Source organism: Staurois parvus, unplaced genomic scaffold (genome assembly GCF_062004578.1).
Source record: "Staurois parvus isolate SC_StPar_1 unplaced genomic scaffold, SC_StPar_1.0 ptg000022l, whole genome shotgun sequence".
In the NCBI taxonomy this organism is placed as follows: Eukaryota; Metazoa; Chordata; class Amphibia; order Anura; family Ranidae; genus Staurois; species Staurois parvus.
This window is the reverse complement of record NW_028317818.1, coordinates 3410323-3431839: the sequence shown is the minus strand read 5'-3', so window position 1 is coordinate 3431839 and position 21517 is coordinate 3410323. Positions and strand designations below refer to the sequence as shown.

At 43.3% G+C, this 21517-nt stretch overlaps 1 protein-coding gene across 2 annotated transcripts in view; it reads left to right on the top strand.

Moving 5' to 3' along the window:
- GTF3C1 (general transcription factor IIIC subunit 1) overlaps positions 1-21517 on the top strand; it is a 199708-nt gene that overhangs the window by 123710 nt on the left and 54481 nt on the right. For both annotated transcript variants that reach the window (XM_089691990.1, XM_089691993.1), the window contains 4 exons: positions 560-733; positions 3619-3776; positions 9219-9361; positions 15581-15662. In XM_089691990.1, the coding sequence (XP_089548116.1) occupies positions 560-733; positions 3619-3776; positions 9219-9361; positions 15581-15662 (557 nt within the window). The remainder of the gene's footprint in view (positions 1-559; positions 734-3618; positions 3777-9218; positions 9362-15580; positions 15663-21517) is intronic.

Here is a 21517-nt window from a genome sequence, read left to right as displayed (position 1 = left end):
GGCGTTGGGTGGTCAACTGTGTCAAAGGCAGCAGAAAGGTCTAGGGAGTATGAGCATAGAGTACTGGCCGTTGGTTTTAGCAGTTAGTAGGTCATTGGTGAGTTTTTTAGTAGGGCAGTTTCAGTGAAAAGTTGTGGGTGGAAGTCGGACTGTAAGGGATCAAGAAAGTTATTGTCAATGAGGTAGCAACTCATATGGTTGTGGACAAGGCATTCAGGAAGCTTGGAGGCAAACAGAAGCAGGGAGAAGGGTCTTAGGTTATTCAAATGGGTGGGGATTTTTAAGTTCGTGGGGTGACCAGTGCATGTTTGAGCAGGGAGGGAAAGGTGCCGGAGGAGAGGGAGAGGTTGAAGGTGTGGGTTAGATAGTTTAGAATGGAGCAGGAAGGTGGTTGCAGTAATTGTGAGGGGACAGGGTCCAGGGGACAGGGAAAGGAGTTTGGCATCTTTACCTCCTCAGTGGTAACAGGGTAGAAGGAGGAAAGTGTTGAGTGTGGTGTTGGATGTAATCATTTATATAATACCATCATGATTACTACTTTGTATTTTTTCATTTTTAGGAAAACAGGAACGAGTCTTGGGTGATATGAACATATCAGAAAGTGGAGAACTTGTTGAGATAGTAAAGGAATCTGCAGTGTGCCGCAATAAAAGAGTTTGTGGAGGGAAAAATCGAAAGCGAAAAAAACTGAAGCAACACATAGAAAAAAAGCAGAAAGCAAAGCAGAAAAAGAGTAAGTGATATAATTTAGGTTTTTTTTTTTGTTTTGTTTTGTTTTTTTAGATCAATTTACTTGGCTTCTCTTGTCTAGCAGTAGGAACAGACTACAGAGTTATCTCAACCCCTTTGTCTATTAATAAAAAAAATTGTATAGCTGTTTGTCCAATGAAACTGCATATACATTTGTTCAATGCAAATTGTTGTGAGGATGAGTAAGTCAAATGTTTTAGCGTACTTTCTGTTCTCGTTGCATGTTCTTAGGTACTGAGTAGTAATCTATACGTAAAGGTGGATCTTCCCCCATTCCCCCCTTCTAAACATGCTGCACCACCAGTGATATTTGCAAGGTCTCAAAGTGTCTATTCAGTATTCCAGATTTAGCAAATTAACATTAGGAGGCAACATCTGGTATAATATATACATTGAGTACATGCTATCCATGTAGAGTATCCAATGCCTACTCATACAGGTTTGTCTCATCTCACAGTTGTGCCCAAACTAGCTAATAATAGACCCACATTTTCAAATACTGACATCTGGATTGCAAGGTGTTAAATGGAGTCCTCACTCCCTTAGTGTCAGTCCTCTAAGATAATTATTGCTATGAGATCTAATGCTATAATCGTGGAGCCAAGGCTTCTTACAAAGCATTGTTCCAGAGCAATTAACAATAGTAATGTAGTAACTTAGTACAATGTAACTTGTTCACAAATCCAGTCAAAGTTGGTGAACTAGAATTGCTGAGATCTATGATTTAGTTACAGAATAAGATGGACATTCACTGCAGGTGCTTTTTTTTGGTGATTTGTTTTAATATACATTAAACTATTCACCACCAGTGAATGTTTGGTGAATATCGCATTCAAGGCTTTAGTGCTATTAAAGCAATGTTTTCATTTAAGTAATTTTTCCTCCTGTGTGGAAATTTTGTTTTGCCTTCCTCTGGCAAAAGTGAGGGAAAATCCTACATTTCAGAGTTCTGGTAAGAACATAGGTGGGAAGAAACCATCCAATAAGGACCATTTTTCCAGTTTTAACTGTCTGAGATCGGATTTCCCCTCACTTTGTGGAGATTTCTTTTTACTTCTTGAGTGTTCAAAATGGGAAATGAAGAAAAATCTTCACAGCAGAAAGCAAAAACTTAATCTAATAAGGGATTTTATCCAAAACCTGAAAAAAGATTTTGGCTATATGTAATATATCAGATGTGTTACTATTATCTGGTCCACTACCTCTGTATACTAAATGTAGGATAAAAAATACACTGCTGAAAAAAATTAAAGGAACACTTTGAAAACACATCAGATCTCAATGGGGAAAATATCATGCTGGATATCTATACTGATATGGACTGGGTAATGTGTTAGGAACGTAAGGATGCCCCATTGTTTGATGGAAATGAAAATTATCAACCTACAGAGGACTGAATTCAAAACACCCCAAAAATCAAAGTGAAAAAATTATGCAGCAAGCTAGTTCATTTTGCTGAAATTTCATTGCAGCAACTCAAAATGGTACTCAGTAGTTTGTATGGCCCGCACGTGCTTATATGCATGCCTGCCAACATCGGGGCATGCTCCTAATGAGTCGAAGGATGGTATCCTGGGGTATTTCCTCCCAGATCTGGACCAGGGCATTGCTAAGCTCCTGGACCGTCTGAGGTGCAACCTGGTGGCGCTGAGTGGACCGAAACATGATATCCCAGAGGTGTTCTATTGGATTTAGGTCAGGCGAGTGTGGGAGCCATTCAATGCTATCAATTCCTTCATCCTTCAGGAACTGCCTGCATACTCTCGCCACATGAGGCCGGGCATTGTCGTGCACCAAGAGGAACCCAGGACCCACTGCACCAGCGTAGGGTCTAACAATGGGTCCGAGGATTTCATCCCAATAGCTAATGGCAGTTAGGGTGCCATTGTCTAGCCTGTAGAGGTCTGTGCGTTCCTTCATGCATATGCCTCCCCAGGCCATCACTGACCCACCAACAAAACGGTCATGCTGAACAATGTTACAGGCAGCATAACGTTCTCCATGGCTTCTCCAGACCCTTTCACGTCTGTCACATGTGCTCAGGGTGAACCTGCTCTCATTTGTGAAAAGCATAGGGTGCCAATGGCGGACCTGCCAATGCTGGTGTTCAATGGCAAATGCCAATCGAGCTCTATGGTGTCAGGCAGTGAGCACAGAGCCCACTAGAGGATGTCAGGCCCTCAGGCCACCCTCATGCAGTCTGTTTTTGTTTCTTTGATCAGAGACATTCACACCAGTGGCCTGCTGAAGGTCATTTTGTAGGTCTCTGTTAGTGTTCATCCTGTTCCTCCTTGCACAAAGAAGCAGATACCGGTCCTGCTGATGGGTTAAGGACCTTCTGCAGCCCAGTTCAGCTCTCCTAGAATAACTGCCTGTCTCCTGGAATCTCCTCCATGTTCTTGAGACTCTGCTGGGAGACACAGCCAACCTTCTGGTAATGGCACGTATTAATGTGTCATCCTGGAGGAGTTGGACTGCCTGTGCAACCTCTGTAGGGTCCAGGTATCGCCTCATGCTACTAGTAGTGACACTGACCCTAGCGAAATGCAAAAATAGTGAGAAACAGTTAGAAAAGATGGAGGAAAAAAATGTCAGTGACCTCCACCTGTAAAACTATTCCTGTTTTGGGGGTCATCTCATTGTTGCTCATCTAGTGCACCTGTTAATTTCATTAACACCAAAGCAGATGAAACTGATTAACAACCCTCTCTGCTACTTAACTGACCAGATCAATATCCCAGGAGTTTAAGTGACCTGATGCTATACTCTGATTAAAAAGTGTTCCTTTAATTTTTTTGAGCAGTGTATATATCATTAGTTGGGGAGTGTTTATATTTTATTTATGAAATTTTTTTTTTGTTTTCTAAGAGGAAAAGACAGAAGAAAAAATGAAAAGAAGCCGGTACCATGATGAGGCTGATCAGAGTGCATTACAGAGAATGACCCGTCTGCGAGTGGCATGGACAGCACAAGAGGATGGCTTGCTAATGCTCTGTCGAATAGCAAGTAATATTCTAAACAGAAAGGTAGTGTAAAGCAACTCATCATCTTGTATATGTGAGCAGCAAATCCGCAATCTCCCATGTGCAGATGATACAAGCACAGCTTATTTTTGCTAACCAATTTAATATACTTTTTTCGTCCTTTATGTTTAGAAGTGCTTGTTGGACGTTGGACATTGGAAATATGTGCCTAGAAATGCAAAAGGCAAATGTTAATCCTTATGATATTGTGGAAACCCTGAGAGAACTGTTTGGTCTCTTACAGGCTCTTAACTGATCTCACTTGACAGCGAAGTCAGCAGCCACAAATACTGTAGATGCTGACCTTTATTAAACAGACACTCACCAGCCCAGAAAGTCCAGCGCTGTCTTCAACAGGGCCAGTTCTTCGCCAGTCTTCGGGGGTCCCTTGCATCGCCATCTTGTCTGTGGGTGCCGGCTCTTACTTCCTGCAGTTTCATAGTCCACTGCCCAGTACACATTTGCAAGAACCTGCTGCACTGTTGTTGGATTGTTCTTGCATTCTCCTGGGACATGTGATGTGTTCCAGGAGGATACAAGCGGGGAGGGGGACTGGCCAAACTTTTGTAATTCTCCCTACGTGAGCATTGCAGAAGTGAGTACCTGTCAAAATTAAAAAAATCTTCCATGTACAGTAGAGGAGGGGTAGGAGAGCCAGATTGCTTTCGATTTTAAATGAAGGTCCATTTTAATTCTAAGAATATACAGGTTATTACAAAATTTAGGATCACAGGTGCATCAGTTGGGAAGCGGTTGTCCGCACCATAACAGTGCTGCTTAATACCTGTCTTTGCAGCCACAATAAATGTTTAAGTCCTTACATTCTGAACGCATTTCTTATTTCTCCCCTTTTTTCTTAAAAATGACATTTCTTATGTATTACTGGACCAATGGATTTATATTTTGTGAATATTCGGGTCATGTAGAACTGAATTGATTTATACAAGTAATTTAAAGTGGAACTTTGTTAAGCTACTTTTTCCTGCTTGCACACAGTGCACGTGTGGGAGTAATGTCATGACAATTCATGAACCTGGGAGAAGACCAGCCAAAGCGAGAGAACTGAAGTACACCACTTTGGTGAAGTAGAGTGCAGGAGTATAGTTCTGTCTATATATATATATATATACATACACACAAACAGATCACAGCAGCACACACCCAGCATGGAACTTAATCCTTCAGGTTCAGACCAGACAATGGAGATCACCCAAAACTCCAATATATAGAAAAATAGAAAAAGTCCAATCTGCAGCACCTTGAAAATTTATTAAGAGATTTTAAGCCTGGGTTCACATATATGCTGTGCGGTATATCACATGTGATTTGCACAGGAACCGCACCACATTCCTGTTCAAATCATATGCGAATTCTGTGCGGTGTGAGTGGAGCCGTACATTTTTTATGGCTCAGATCGCACTGCATCCGCACCAAACAGGTGCAGGACCCTTTTCTTGATCCTAGAATTGGATTGCATGGGTATTCACACCTATGTGATCTGATTCTGCACGTCGCACCACGTTTTGCAGACCAAATTCAGAGTGTTGTTAACTTAACACACCAGCAGCGGTTTGCATGAATGGGGCGCGATTCTAATGCGGTGTGGAATTTGCACAGAAAACGTTGCGAATTCCGCACCGCATCAGTGTGAACCCAGGCTAAAAACTCAAGAAATATCTTTCATCAGGTATAAGAATAAACTTGAAAATCAAATTAAATTCATTATATAGCAGGTTCTTTTACTGAGTGGAAATTAGCAATACCTGAATCATCTCAAAACATAATATGGTTTAACATCACAGCTAATATTCAAGAGATGATTAAGCAGTGTTCTGAACAGGGGCGGACTGACAACTCATGGGGCCCCCGGGCAATAGAGGATCATGGGGCCCATGTGTCCTTGCTCAAACTCAAAAAAGCCTATGAAAAAGGTACCAGGGGCATCTCATGGGGCCCCCTACTGACCTCGGGCCCTCGGGCAGTGCCCGAGTTTCCAAATGGTCAGTCCGTCCCTGGTTCTAAATATCGGGGTGCCGTAAAGAGGCTCTGCAGCTTACGCATGTATTTGCAAATGTGCGCTAACTAAACCCTTGTTTTTAACGCACACTGTTAGACATGCTAATTCGGTTTATTTACAAGCTGGTTGGTAAGTTGAGCTGGGAATTTTTCTCTTTTATTGACATATGTCGTCCTTCCATGTGCTCCTTGCTGAGAAGGCCAGTAATAGACTGGGGCAGTGGCCATTTTTGTACTGTTGACTTGTTGATGAAGGGGTGCACTGGACACCCTGGCTGCCATTGTGCTATATGCTGGGTGTCCTGTGCGCTCTTGTACCTCTAAGGAGGAGTGGGCTCTCTCAGGTTCACCTGCCATCGGTCTATCTTTTAAATACAGGTGCCTCTACTATGGGGGCTCTCAAAATTTGTAGTTAGGAACTGCTGAAAATCAGGGTGTTGTGAAGAGGCCCTGTAGCTTACGCATGTATTTCCTAATGTATGCTAACAAAAACCCTTGTTTTTAACGCATACTGTTAGACAGGCTAATTTGGTTTGTTTGCAAGCTGGTTGGTAAGTTGACCTGGGAATTTTTCTCTTTTATTGACAGGTTCTTCTAAACATTTTGGAGAACTAACCACAGATCTTCTGTGGATGTAGCCTGCCTCAGATCCTTCTATCTCTTCATTTAATCCCTGAGAACATTGAAGACGGTTCCTAATGTGATTGCCTGTGTGTTTGGGATAGTTGTCCTGCTGCAGAATAAATTTGGGGCTAACCACACGCCTCTCTGATGGTATGGCATGATGAATAAGTATCTGCCTGTGTTTCTCAGCATTGAGGACACCATTGATCCTGAGCAATTTTTCAACTTCATTTGCAGAAATGCAGCCCCAAACTTGCATGGAACCTTCACCATGCTTCACTTTTGCTTACATATGCTAATTACTGTACTGCTTTCCAGCTCTTCGGTGAAAACACTGCCTCCTGCTATAGCCAAATATTTTATATTTTGACTGTTCACTTCACAGCACCTTCTGACATTTTTCTGCACCCCCGTTCCTATGTTTTCATGCATAGTTGAGTCTCTTAGCTTTGTTTCCATGTGGGAGGAATGCCTTTTTTGGCCACAATTTTTCCGTGAAGACCATTTATAACCAGACTTCTGCAGACAGTAGATGGATGTACCTGGGTCAAACTGGGTTTTGTCAGTTCTGTGCTGATGGCACTGCTAAACATCTTCTGATATCATCTTCATCTGCTGCATTAAGTTTCCCGGGCCAACCACTGCATCTACTGTCCTCAACATTGCCTAATCAATTGTATCCTTAGTGCTGAGAAATACAGGCAGATACTTACCCATCGTGCCATTCCACCAGAGAGGCATGTGGTTGGCCCGAAATTTATTCTGCAGCAGGGCAACGACCCAATATATGCAGCCAATGTCATTAACCTTTTCCCGCCCACGCTTAAGCAGATATACTGTTGCAGGGCGGCACGGGTGCACAAAATCACGTATATAAACGTGATTTTGCATTTACGGGTAGGAGGTGTGCACACCCTTCCCGCACCGCCATTCACGGCCGTGTCTGTCAGTCATCGGGTCCCGGCTGGTGATTACTCGCTGGTGCCCGGTGATTGATGAGAATCTCCGACGGGGAGGAGAACTGTATATAAACAATACAGTTCTCCTCCCTGCACAGCCATCCAAAGCAGTGTGATTACAGTGAAACACCAACACCCAGCACATAGTAAAACGGCACACAGTTAACCATTTGATCGCCCCTCATGTTAACCCCTTCCTGCCCAGTACCATTAGTAAAGTGTCAGTGCTTTTTCTTTTTTAGCACTGATCACTGTATTGGTGTCACTGGGGATGTCAATGACACCACTTCAGTTACCCCACAGTGTCAGAATGCCCACCGCAGTCCCGCTATAAGTCGCTGATCGCCGCCATTACTAGTAAAAAAAAAAAAAGAATTCCAGTATATATTCCTCCATTTGTAAATGCTATAACTTTCACGTAAACCAATTAATTTACATTATTGGGATTTTTTTTTTTAGCAAAGACATGCAGCAGAATACATTTGGCCCAAATTTATGACGAAATTAGATTTTTTTTTGATTTTTTTACTGCACATGTTTAATAGCAAAAATTCTAAAATATAATTTTTTCTCAGAATTGTCGGTCTTTTTTTTATAGCACAAAAAATAAAAACCGCACAGGTGATCAAATACCACCGAAAGAAAGGCCAATTTGTGGGAATAAAAGGGCGTGAATTTCATTTGGGTGCAGAATTGCATGACTGCGCAATTGTCAGTTAAAGTAATGAATTGCTGTAACACAAAATATGGCCTAGTCAGGAAGGGGTGTAAATCCTCAGGAGGGCAAGTGGTTAAGAACTATTTTCAGTGTAAAGAAGAAGGATTCTTGGAAGTGATGGATTGGCCTCCACAGAGCCCTAGATCATTGAGTCTGGTTGGAATTACATGAAGAAACAGAAGGATTTGAGTCAGCCTACATCCACAGAAGATCTGTGGTTAGTTCTCCAAAAATGTTTCAAACAACCTTCCTGCCAAGTTCCTTCAAAAACTGTGTGCTCAAGCACTGTGTGTACCTAGAAGAATTGATGCTGGTTTGAAGCCGAAGGGTAGTCACACCAAATATTCATTTAATTTAGATTATTCTTCTGTTCGCTCACTTTGCATTTTGTAAATATACAGTGTAATATTTTTTATTGTATGCAGCTACTTTGAGTTGACTGGACACTGCCAAAAATATAAAGTTGCAAAGACAGCTATCCCCAATTTTTTGCTTATGCCTCTGGGTACCTCCCCAAAAACCCAGCTACACTCTGTGAGCCAGCTGCTTCTACCCTCTCCACAGCCCAGCGCTTCAGTGAGCACTGACAGTCACCAGCTCTCTGCTCATGGAACACTGAGAACTGAGCGATCAATGGTCTTTGACAGCTCAGTTCTCAGTCTAAGAGCTGTTGTGGGACAAATGCACCACTGAATCCATGTTGCATCCACCTAGGTGAGTATAATCTTTTTTTTTTTAGTTAACCCATATTTCTCTTTTTAAATGCTGTGAATAAACCAGAGATGCAGGATTAAATCCTCTGGGGAAGGATCTCAAGGCTAGTTAATGAGATGACCTGTTGGGGGTATTCGAGGACTGAGGTTTTGAACACTGATCCAAGGTTGGGAGCTACTGCTTTAGATCTACAAAAGCCCAATAATATGTAGGTAGTATTTCACCTAAATACAGTTTGTGGTCAAATCTCTTGGTCACGTGAAAAAGGTTTTCAGTTTGTTAAAATCTTTTCTTTTTATCAGCTTGGAAAAGGTTAAGTGGTGCAGGGTTAAGGGTTAATGCATGATAAATAAAACAAACTATCATTTAAAATACTGATATACAAAACACTTTTTAATGATTTTATTTATTTAGGTGAATAGACCTTTTGTTCCCTGGCAAGTGGTCAGAGATATTATGCATTCCAGCTTTGAAGAGTCATTGGATAAAACTTCACATTCTATTGGAAGAAGAGCTCGTTACATAATGAAGAATCCTCAGACATACCTTAATTACAAGTAAGTCAGTACAGCTTAAACAGCCAGATGTTAGTCCATATCTTTGATGAACACATGGTTAAATTACACCTTTTCCTTTCAGGGCACTTAAATGTTTTACTGGATAACGAAAAATGTCTTCTCTGTTTCTTATCTCCCTTTTAATACTAAAGTGTTGCCAATCTTTTTGTGTCCCCCCTTCTTAAATCATCTACTCACTTGTACATGACATGCTCCAGTGAGAGCTTGGGTACGTGGTCTGCTCGGCTCTGCACAGCATCTTTTGTAAATCTTCTCTAGAGTCCTGTGTATATGTGCCACAATTTGCATTCTGTCATATCGGAGGTGTTTGTAAACATATGGAGATGTCATACTTTGCCAGATTACAACCTAGAATTGAAGTAAGATTGTGCATGCATAAGGCCACAACAGAGAAAATATTTTGAAGCAAAGTTGTGCCGCTGACAAGGAAGCGTAGTCAAGATCTTGATGGAGTCAAAACAGTTGAGGATATAGCTTGGAGGTGGCCTGGGGATGCATATTAACCACTTACCGGGCACTTTCTCCCCCTTCCTGCCCAGGCCAATTTTCAGCTTTCCGTGCTGTCGCACTTTGAATGACAATTGTGCGGTCATGCAACACTGTACTTATGTGAATTTTTTTTTTGATAGAGCTTTCTTTTGGTGGTATTTAGTCACCTCTGAGTTTTTTTTATTTTTTGCTAAACCAAAAACAACTGAAAATTTTGAAAAAAAAAAAAAGTTTTTTCTTAGTTTCTTAATTTTTCTCCTTCACTGATGTGCGCTAATGAGGCTGCAGTGATGGGCACTGATAGGCGGCACTGATGAGGAGGCACTGGTAGGTGGCACTGATGGGTATTGACAGGCATCACTGATAGGCACTGAATGGCAGAACTCAGATATGGCACTGTTAAGCAGCACTGACGGGCACTGTTAGGCACCACTGACTGGCACTGATGGGTGGCACTGATGGGTGGCACTGATATGTGGCACATGGGCACTGGCAGGTGGCATTGATGGGCACTGGCAGGTGGCATTGATGGCCCCAACAGGTGGCACTACCCTGATGATCAGTGTACATGTCCCCTCTGAGGAATGCCGATTACCTGCTCTCCTCTCCTCACGAGCTGTCAGTGTGACAGCTCGTGAAGAGAGGAATTGCGGATAACCGGCATTTCCTCATTTACATGCGATCAGCTGTGATTGGACACAACTGATCACATGACAGAGCCAACATCATCTGTTCTTTCTGCTGATCAGTGATCCGCTGTGTCCCAGGGACACAGCACCGATTCGCCGCGCGGTTCAAGTGGGAGGACATCATATGACGGCCTCCCAGAATGAGAGAACCGCCGCCCGCCTGCATTTCCTTACATGGCGGGTAGGAGGCGGTTAATACTCAATGTGTAACTGCATTAAAAATACAGTAACACTTTAAATTAGGCCAATCTGAGTCTATTCTGTGTGGGTTATGTAAACTTTTTTTTAAGTTGTAAGACTGAGCATTCCTTATTACGTGTTATGACCCTGGTGGTTTTGTCTCACTAGTATAGTGTATGAACAGTGGCAAATGATAAATTTGTTACTGGTGGCCTTTAACTCTTCCACTTGGCAGTTGGTCCATGGATATCACTTGGTTTAATTTCTCACTTGCAGCCTGTCAGTGGCCTCTGGCTGCCATTGTCCCTCTTGCCTTGCAGTGGGCTGTTCCCTGCGAGTATGGTCTCATTTATATGTTTTTTTGTATGTCAAGCTAGGGTGTCTGACACAAACGGCTTTCAACCCCGTCTGGCTGGCAGTTGGCTGGTACACTACCTTTCCTCAGTTTTTTTGTAGTGGCCTAAGGTGACCTAGTCAGAATTCCGCCGCTTCCACCTCCTCTTCTATAGGTGGTGCTTCAGTTACCCTTAATGGTACTATTTACATTGCTCCAGGCTGAGTTGACCTAGTCATGCCAAGCCCTTAACACCTTCCACTCTGCAGTTGATCTGTGAGTCACCTTTGCTGTTACTGACACAGTTATGGGCCATTGTAAGAAGTCTTTGGTCACGGGGTGACCATCTTTCCCTTCTCTTGTAAGAGGCCCTTGCGTGTTCTAGTTTTGAGTATAACATTTTGGTGCAGTCTCATGCATATAAACTGTATGTACATGTTGTTGGTTATCTCTGTTTTTGTGCTGTCAGCTTTGTGGCCCAACATCTGCTTCTTCCTCTCCTTCAGGGTCTATATGCAAAAGGTATACACTACCCTGTCTGGTGAGTTTATGGGCACAACATCTAGTCTGAAGTTATTTACCTTGGTTGTTCTAGGCTAAGACTAATCCCAGGACTTTGAGATACTGAGCCTTGTGACCTTTGGTTTGGAAGACCTTTCACAGCTCAGGCGCAACTTCTCTCCCTTGGAATCATGGCAAAAGGACATCTTCCCCATACTAATTCAATTAGGTATGATGATCTGCATGGTAACCAATGGGCCTGTCATTGCTCCCTCTCTGTGAGGGGCCTTCCAAACTCTTAGATTATGGAATGCCTACTCTCTGTCCCCTTTCCCAACGCTCCTACATTTCCTGCGTCTTTGGTTTTTTTTTTTTTTATTATTATTATTATTATTATTATAAGCATGAGCTTTCTTTTCTTTTGTCCACTACACCTTGGGTCTTCCCATGGTGCTAACCTTCTGTAATTGCTTTGCGTCAACAGTGGGATATTGGATGACCACCTTCTGAAGGCTTGGTTAACTCGGGCTCGATCAGCCAATGATCATCAGACTGTGCATGTGCTACTGAGCTCTGAGAGGAACCTAAATCTCCATAAATCAGCAATAGAACTGCCTCATCGCTTGGAGTACCTTATTCTGATTCCTAGTTTGACCCTGTCCAGGGGCGGACTGACCATTTGGAAACTCGGCACTGCCCAAGGGCCCGGGGTCAGTAGGGGGCCCAATGAGATGCCCCTGGTACCTTTTTCCATAGGCTTTTTTTGAGTTTGGGCAAGGACACAGGGGCCCCATGATCCCCTATTGCCCGGGGGCCCCATGAGTTGTCAGTCCGCCCCTGACCCTGTCCAAGTGTTTTCTCTTCCCATGGGCAAGCTCAAGGCTCTTCTTTTCCATGTTCGGACTTTGCAGTCCAGTTGCTAACTGACCCTGAGTTTTGCATGGGAATATTGGGTTTAATGGGTTCTTCTATAGTGCAAACACATATCCCTATTTTCACTCTGGACCAGGCTTGTCCTTTGGTTTGGTACTGGACACAAACAGAATCTTTTCCGCTGATGTCTTGATAGATGCTCCTGTTAAATATGAGCTCCTAGGGCAGGGAAAAAGTCCTAGGTACCCTCTCAATACAATGGACTTGGTCATCAGAGAAAACTTGTCTTCCACTCAACTTTCGGAACTACTGTAAGGGCCTTTTGGTTATTCCTTCAATGCTGAACCTTCTGCAAGGTCATTTGATGTGGGTTCCATAAGACTAATTACTTACCTTGATCATTGGGGAGTAATCTGACATCTCACAAATTACAGGGAAGTGGATTTGCTTTTGATGCAGGTGAGAATTCCCACCCCAGCCCTGACTGCCATGCTCATCCCTGGCATAGTCAACTGTGCTGGATCATCTTAAGTACCAGGAATCTGCTAGTCTTTGCAGTGGATGCTTTATTGGATGTGTGGGTTCAGTTTATCCCTATGTTTGCTCTCATGCCTCAGGGACTGACTTCTTGTAAAGTCTGACTTCGCCCTTGGGTGCTTCTTTTTTTAAATTAATTTTATATTATAAATATAACAATTTTCCAGTCTGTTGCTCAAGTTTGCAAGGCTGTTACATGGTCTTCGGTTCATACATTCACAAGGTTTTACCAGTTGGATGTCAGAGCCACGGAGGATTCTGCCTTTGGCCACAGTGTTTTATGAACTGAATAGCTGAATAGCTCCTTTTGGGATGTTGACGGTGGTTATTGTGATTTCACCTACTTCTAAAGGTTATTGCTTTGGGATGTCCCGCATGGTCATTATTATGGCCTGTTCTATATCCTGTGATGTACGATAAAGAAAATTAGATTTTTTTCTGCATACTTACCTGTAAAATCAATTTCTTGGAGTACATCACAGGACACATAGGTCCCTCCCCTCTTTCTGGATTTTCATTCCTAGCTACAAAAAGTACTTCCTGTGTAGGAGGGGGTTATATGGAAGAGGACTTCCTGTTTGATTGGTCGGCCAGTGTCCATTCACCTATAGGTAGCATATAACTCACATAGTCATTATTATGGCCTGCTCTGTGTCACCGTGATGTACTCCAAGAAATGGATCTTCCAGGTAAGTATGAAGAAAAAATCCAATTTTTAAAGACTCTTTGGACAAATAATTTGAAACGCTCCTAAAAGCATGTGATCCATGATAACTGTCCCAACATTTTTCCCCAAACATGTTGGGGGTATGGCTTGGAAGAATCAAGCTGAGGCTGCTTTTACCTGCTAACTACTTGGGCCATGTAAGGTGTGCAGTGGTCGGGCTGTCTCTTTCTATTTCTACAGCAGTGCGGTGAGATCAGCATGTTGGCAACTGGAAGTGGAATCTTCGAAGATGATCAAGCACACCATGGGCACTCTGTGACCTTGTACTGGCACTAGGGTTACCTGTTTAAAGTGGTATTGAACCTAAAAGCAACCTTTATTATATTGTATCTTACCAATTCTTAGATGTGATGTCTGTATTCCTTTTCTTTTGTAGGCTTTTTTTGTGTTTTCATCTGGTGATCCAGCCAGTAAGTCTGGTGTTTTTCCAAAGAAAAAGCTCTCCAGTATTGGCTGGAGTTTGACTTCAACTTGTTGTGTACATATAACACTTCCTTCCCCCCAGACTGACAATGCTGCTGTCTAAATGTGCCCCCTGTGCTCCTTCATTCAGAGTAGGGGAACTCTACCAGGTGAAAACAGCGGGAAAAAACCTTAAGAAAACTGATGCAGCCACTACATCTATTGATCGGTGACAGGGTAAACCGAAAACTCACGGGTTTCAGTAACATTTTGACTGCTGAAGCCAGATTGAAAAGTATATGTGTTTATTATACAAGAAACTCAGCTGTTACACAATAAGACTTCTAATAACAAAATATACATTCAATATATATATATATATATATATATGTTATGATCCGCCAGGTGGTGCCTCAGGCTGCCAACTGACAGACCTACCCAGAGCGTGGGGTCTAAGCCTGGGCTGTGCTTTCACCAGGGCCCCTGATGGTGGGGATGGACTTGTAACAGACCCGGGCCAGGTCACGACCTCTGAGCAGGCCCACCAGTGGCTGAGGAAGCCTCCGGGGACGTATGCAGGTACCGGGAGAGCCAGATGTGAAGAGGATGGCGGCCCCAGCAGGGTGGTAATGGATCGTGGTTCCGTGGGGGTAAGCGGGGTACCGAATCGGCGGGCAAAGAGTAGTCAGGTCACAAGCAGGATCAGCAGGGTAAGTCAGTCTGTAGAATGGTCAGGCAAGCCGGGGGTGAGAATAGGAGAAGGTAGAGTAGTCAGGGCAATCCGAGTCAATCACAGGAGAAGGCAGCGTAGTCAGGGCAATCCGGGTCAATCACAGGAGAAGGCAGCGTAGTCAGGGCAATCCGGGTCAATCACAGGAGAAGGCAGCGTAGTCAGGGTCAATCAGGGTCACTAGAACAGGATGCAGGAACTCAGGATCAAAGATAGACCTTGCGGCAATCTGTGACAGTGCAGGGCATCTTTAAATAGTGTGCCCTGCACTGTCATTGGCCCGCCAGGACGCGCCCCCGGCTGTCATTGGACGCCTGAGGCGCGCCCGCGGCTCCTACTGCGCATGCGCGAAGTCCTGTCAGCCGCGGCTCGCCGGGACCTAGTGCCTGTGTCCCGGCGTGATCTGCCGCCAGTGCGCATGCGCGAAGGGAGAAGCCGCAATCCCCGACCCTGGAGCCGCGATCCCCGACCCTGGAGCCGCGATCCCTGACAATATATATATATATATATACACACTCAATAAAAACTAAATGTTTGATATACAAAATGGCTGCTCCATTTTCCCTCACAATCAGTAAGCTGCATTACATTACATATTTGTTTTTTGGGTTTAATGCTGCTTTACACTTGTCAGGCAACCTTTCCATGCCAAATCTCGCTTTCAGTTAAGCTGTATAATATTTATAGCAAACGTTATTTCAAGCCTACTTATGATATGGTTCTTATTTTTTTTTAGAGTGTGTTTGGCAGAGGTTTATCAAGAAAAAGCCCTTGTAGATGACTTTATGAATCGGAAGGCTTATTATGACGATCTTAAGGTATGACAATACTTTGTTTGTTTTAACCACAGTACTCTCATTCACAAACATAAAATGTTTATTTAACCACTTCTCGTCCGGCCCATGTCTATAAACAGCCGGACGCAAGCGCTGCCGAAGCGGGTTGACGTTTATTGAGGTTTAAATAAGACAGGTTGCACCTGCATACTCCCTAAAAAGGTTCATATCGTTGGTAGCAATCTGCAATACCTGACACTATTTCATTCATTTGAAGCATTTATTTTTCTACTTGATAAGCCTGCACTTTCATTTATTTAGATTATAAGCAAAATTACACCACCATCACCATCAGTTTTGTGTGTCATTTTATCAAATAAATCCCCTCTATCTGTAAGTACAATTTTAACTGAAGATTTGTTTGCATATTAAATATGCTGATAGAAGGCAATGATTTCCAGGGGGTATACTTACTTTTTCACATGACTGTGTGCGTGTGAATGTGTGTGCTTATAGGTGTGTGTGTGTGTGTGTGTGTGTGTGTGTGTATATATATATATATATATATACAGTCATGGCCGAAATTGTTGGCACCCTTGATATTTTTCCTGAAAATCAAGTATTTCACACAAAAAAGGTATTGCATTAACACATGTTTTGCTATACACATGTTTATTCCCTTTGTATGTATTGGAACAAATATAAAACAGAGGCAGAAAAGCAAATATGACATAATGTCACACAAAACCCCAAAAATGGGCTGGACAAAAGTATTGGCACCCTTAACTTAATATTTGGTTGCACACCCTTTGGAAAACATAACTGAAATCAGTCGCTTCCTATAACCATCAATAAGCTTCTGACACCTCTCACCCGGAATTTTGGACCACTCTTCCTTTGCAAACAGCTCCAGGTCTCTCTTATTGGAAGGACACCTTTTCCCAACAGCAATTTTAAGATCTCTCCACAGGTGTTCAATGGGATTTAGATCTGGGCTCATTGCTGGCCACTTCAGAACTCTCCAGCGCTTCTTTGCCATCCATTTCTGAGTGCTTTTTGACGTATGTTTGGGGTCATTGTCCTGCTGGAAGATCCAGGATCTTGGACGCAAACCCAGCTTTCTGACACTGGGCCCTACAGTGCGACCCAAAATCCTTTGGTAATCCTCAGATTTCATGATGCCTTGCACACAGTCAAGGCACCCAGTGCCAGAGGCAGCAAAACAACCCCAAAACATCATTGAACATCCACCATATTTTACCGTAGGTACTGTGTTTTGTTCTTTGTAGGCCTCATTCCGTTTTCGGTAAACAGTAGAATGATGTGCTTTACCGAAAAGCTCTATCTTGGTCTCATCTGTCCACAAGACGTTTTCCCAGAAGGCTTTTGGCTTACTCAAGTACATTTTGGCAAACTGTAGTCTTGCTTTTTTATGTCTCTGTGTCAGCAGTGGGGTCCTCCTGGGTCTCCTGCCATAGCGTTTCATTTCATTTAAATGTCGACGGATAGTTCGCGCTGACACTGATGCTCCCTGAGCCTGCAGGACAGCTTGAATGTCTTTGGAACATGTTTGGGGCTGCTTATCCACCATCCGGACTATTCTGCGTTGCAATCTTTCATCAATTTTCCTCATCCGTCCACGACCAGGGAGATTAGCTACAGTGCCATGGGTTGCAAACTTCTTGATAATGTTGCGCACTGTGGACAAAGGCAAATCTAGTTCTCTGGAGATGGACTTGTAACCTTGAGATTGTTGATATTTTGCCACAATTTTGGTTCTCAGGTCCTCAGACAGTTCTCGTCTCCTCTTTCTGTTGTCCATGCTTAGTGTGGCACAGACAGACACACAATGCAAAGGTTAAGTGAACGTCTCTCCTTTTTATCTGCTTTCAGGTGTGATTTCTATATTGCCCACACCTGTTACTTGCCCCAGGTGAGTTTACAGGAGCATCACATGCTTGTAACATTCTTATTTATCCGCAGTTGTGAAAGGGTGCCAATACTTTTGTCCAGCCCATTTTTGGAGGTTTGTGTGACATTATGTCGAATTTGCTTTCTTTCCTCCCTTTTTTTGTTTTGTCCCAATACACACAAAGGGAATAAACATGTGTATAGCAAAACATGTGTTAATGCAATACGTTTCGTGAGAAATACATGATTTCCTGGAGAAATATCAAGGGTGCCAACAATTTCGGCCATGACTATATATATATATATATATATATATATATATATATATATATATATATACACACATTATATTGCCAAAAGTATTGGGCCGCCTGCCTTTACACGCACATGAACTTTAATGGTATCCCAGTCTTAGTCAGTAGGGTTCAATATTGAGTTGGCCCGTCCTTTGCAGCTATAACAGCTTCAACTCTTCTGAGAAGGCTGTCCACAAGGTTTAGGAGTGTGTTTATGGGGATGTTTGACCATTCTTCTAGAAGCGCATTTGTGAGGTCAGGCACTGATGTCGGACCTGAAGGCCTGGCTCGCATTCTCCACTCGAATTCATCCCAAAGGCATTCTATCTGGTTGAGGTCAGGACTCTGTTCAGGCCAGTCAAGTTCCTCCACCCCAAACTCGCTTATCCATGTCTTTATGGACCTTGCTTTGTGCACTGGTGTGCAGTCATGTTGGAACAGAAAGGGGCCATCCCCAAATTGTTCCCACAAAGGTGGGGGCATGAAATTGTCCAAAATGTCTTGGTACGCTGACGCCTTAAGAGTTCCCTTTTACTGGAACTAAGGGGCGAAGCCCAACCCCTGAAAAAAACCCCTCACCATAATCCCCCTCCACCAAACTTTACACTTGGCACAATGCTGTCAGGCAAGTACCGTTCTCCTGGCAACTGCCAAACCCAGACACGTCCATCAGATTGCCAGACCGAGAACACATCTCCACTGCTTTAGAGTTCAGTGGCGGCATGCTTTACACCACTGCATCTGATGCTTTGCATTGCACTTGGTGATGTAAGGCTTGGATGCAGCTACTCAGGCATGGAAACCCATTCTATGAAGCTTTCTACGCACTGTTGTCGTGCTAATCTGAAGGCCACATGAACTTTGGAGGTCTTTAGCTATTGACTTTGCAGACAGTTGGCGACTTCTGCACACTGTGCGCTTCAGCATGTGCTGACCCCGCTCTGTCATTTTATGTGGCCTACCACTTCGTGGCTGAGTTGCTGTTGTTCCCAGCTGCTTCCACATTGTTATAATGCCACTAACAGTTGACCGTGGAATATTTAGTAGCAAGGAAATTTCACAGATGGACTTATTGCAAAGGTGGCAACCTATCATGGTACCACGCTTGAATTCATTGAGCTCCTGAGAGTGACCCATTCTTTCACAAATGTTTATAGAAGCAGTTTGCATGCCTATGTGGATGCCTTTTATATACCTGTTGCCATGGAGGTGATTGAAACGCCTGAATCCAATGATTTGGAGGGGTGTCCCAATGTAGTGTGTATGTATTTAGATAGTGGTTGTGTGTGTTTTCAATACAGGACACAGGCTCATAGAACATAGGGGGTATTTTCTGGTTGTGTTTTCCTGATTCCACCTGGAAAATTAAAAAAAGATTCCTCAATGAACTTGGAACTGAGTAATTTGTTCTCATTCCAGTTGCACCTACAGCCACTGAGACTACCTCTTGCAGCTTCTGGATCATTTCCCCTTGACAGAGCCTTCAAGATCATATCTAGACTCCACTACAGAAGAATCAGAGCCAGACTGTAACAATGCTTCCAGCACTGGACCCATCAGAGCCAGACTGTAACAATGCCTCCAGCACTGGACCCAGTATTTGGTGCTCATCCATTGTACAGTATTACAGAGAGGTGCACTTAACCATAGGATGCTCAACAGGTCAAGGGCAGTGGCAATCCAACAAAGGAGAATGAGCCCAGAGTCTGTGGTTATGCTGCTACCTTGCAGGTAACCCTGTTCCAATGACTTGCAGCAGAGTGACATAATGTATTCGTCCAAGCAGTTTGCTGAGCAGTACCTTGTTTAAGAGGCTTACTACAAGAAAAGAAAGTTCCATTGGTAGATCTGGCTATTTTCTGCGTCAACAAATCTTTATTAGTTCCAGCTTTAAAGACTCTGTGAACAAGAAGTTGAAGGCCCTCCCTAATGCCTGATTCCTCCTTTGCTCTTTCGAATGCAGCCATGCAACCTACTGTGATCTCTATGGCCATTTACTTGACCATGGCAGTCTGGGACAAGTGCTTGGTGCCCAGTAAAAAGTTGATTGTGACTGGTTGAGATATTTGTACAGGGGGTAGCTCACACTGCTTCCCCTTTTTATTCCTTGTTGTCACAAGGTTATCTTAGTCTGGTCTTGTGAGCTATTCAGAAGCTTCCCTTGAGCCCGTGCAGGAAATTCCTATGACAAACCTTACTAAAATGGCTTTATACAAGGATCTTCAGTCTTAACAAAAGAAAAAATACAGTATTCGTAGCTGCTGATTTTTTTTTTTTTAAATAAGGACACTTACCTGTCCAGGGATCCAGCACCGTCTTCATCCAGGCTAATTCTCTGCTGGTCTACGGGTCCCCGGCGGGCGGCGCCTGCATGTTTGCAAAGGGAAGCCACCTCTGCCTCCTTGTGGCTTCACAGCCAGCTTCCTGCTGGTCATGCTTGAGCTGCGGTTTGTGATTGGTCCTGCAGCCTTCTGGGACCTGTGACGTTCCCCAGAAGGTTGTGGGCAGGGAGGGAGGAGAGAAAACTTCTGCTTCAGTTGCTTAGGTGGTTGGAGCAGAAGTTGGAGTGGGTACTTTCAAAAACTTGAAATCTGCTCCCTCCCCCCCCAAAAAAATAACCTCCACTAGTGCGAGGGGGAATCACGGCAGTCACATGATCATAAACCCTGCCTCCCGGCATCAGAAATCCCTTAAAGGGCCAGGAGGCGCCAGTGTAAAGGGGTTAAAGCAGAACATTTCTTTTAGGGTAAATTTCTGCTTTAAGATGGTCTCCTCTTTTCTCCTAAAGAAGAAGAATTCTGCTTTCTTTTAGCCCAGCTCCAAAGCATCACAAAGAGATTTACCTCTGAAGTTTAGATGTGGTGTTAGCCTTGCAGGTTTACTTCTCAGTCATTGTTTCTGTCTAAAACTTGGATAATCTTTTTGTCCTGCCAGCAGGCTCTCACAAGGTGCCATGTGTCTTGTTCCATTATTACTAGGTGAATTAGGCAACTAAGGCATATGCCTTGAATTAGAAGTTTCCTCCCTTTCCTGTTAAGGCTCACTCAGATCATTCAGTTAGTACCTTTTGGTCTTTGCAACACCAGGCGTCTGTTTCTCAAATTTGCAAGGCTTCCACCAGGTCCTTAGTTCACACATTTGCGAAGTTCTTCAAGGTGGATGTTTAGGCCTTTGCTGACACCAGCTTTAACCATAAGGTACTTCAAACTGCTTAGAGTTCAAGATCTGTTTTCCTTTGTTTTTGGACCTGTTGGCATTGTTGCTGTGTTGCCCACCGCTCTATTGCATGGGGGTGTTCCAAGGTCAGTGATTAAAAGAGCCTGTGTCCTTTACTGAACAATTTAGAAATAAGAATGTTGACTTGATTTTTTAGCTGTTAAATTCTAGTTTTTAAGTACATTACAGGCCCATCCCCTTTGCCTAGGTGGTTCCTCTTATGGCTTGCTACAAAACTGAGGATTGCTGGGAGTGGGAGTGAGAAGACATATATGGGCTGTCCTACAATTCTGTTTGCTGGTTTTCGGTCAGCTGAAGGTGACTGCATATATCCCAGGGTCTATGATTAAAGAAACCTTTTCAGAGTTTTATTCTCACCATAACCTGTTACCTAATTTGTCTGTTGCTACTGTTTGTCAGTCTGTTTCTATTTGCTTTTGTTCTTCCTTTCTTTGTTTTCTCTCCCACTGCTTT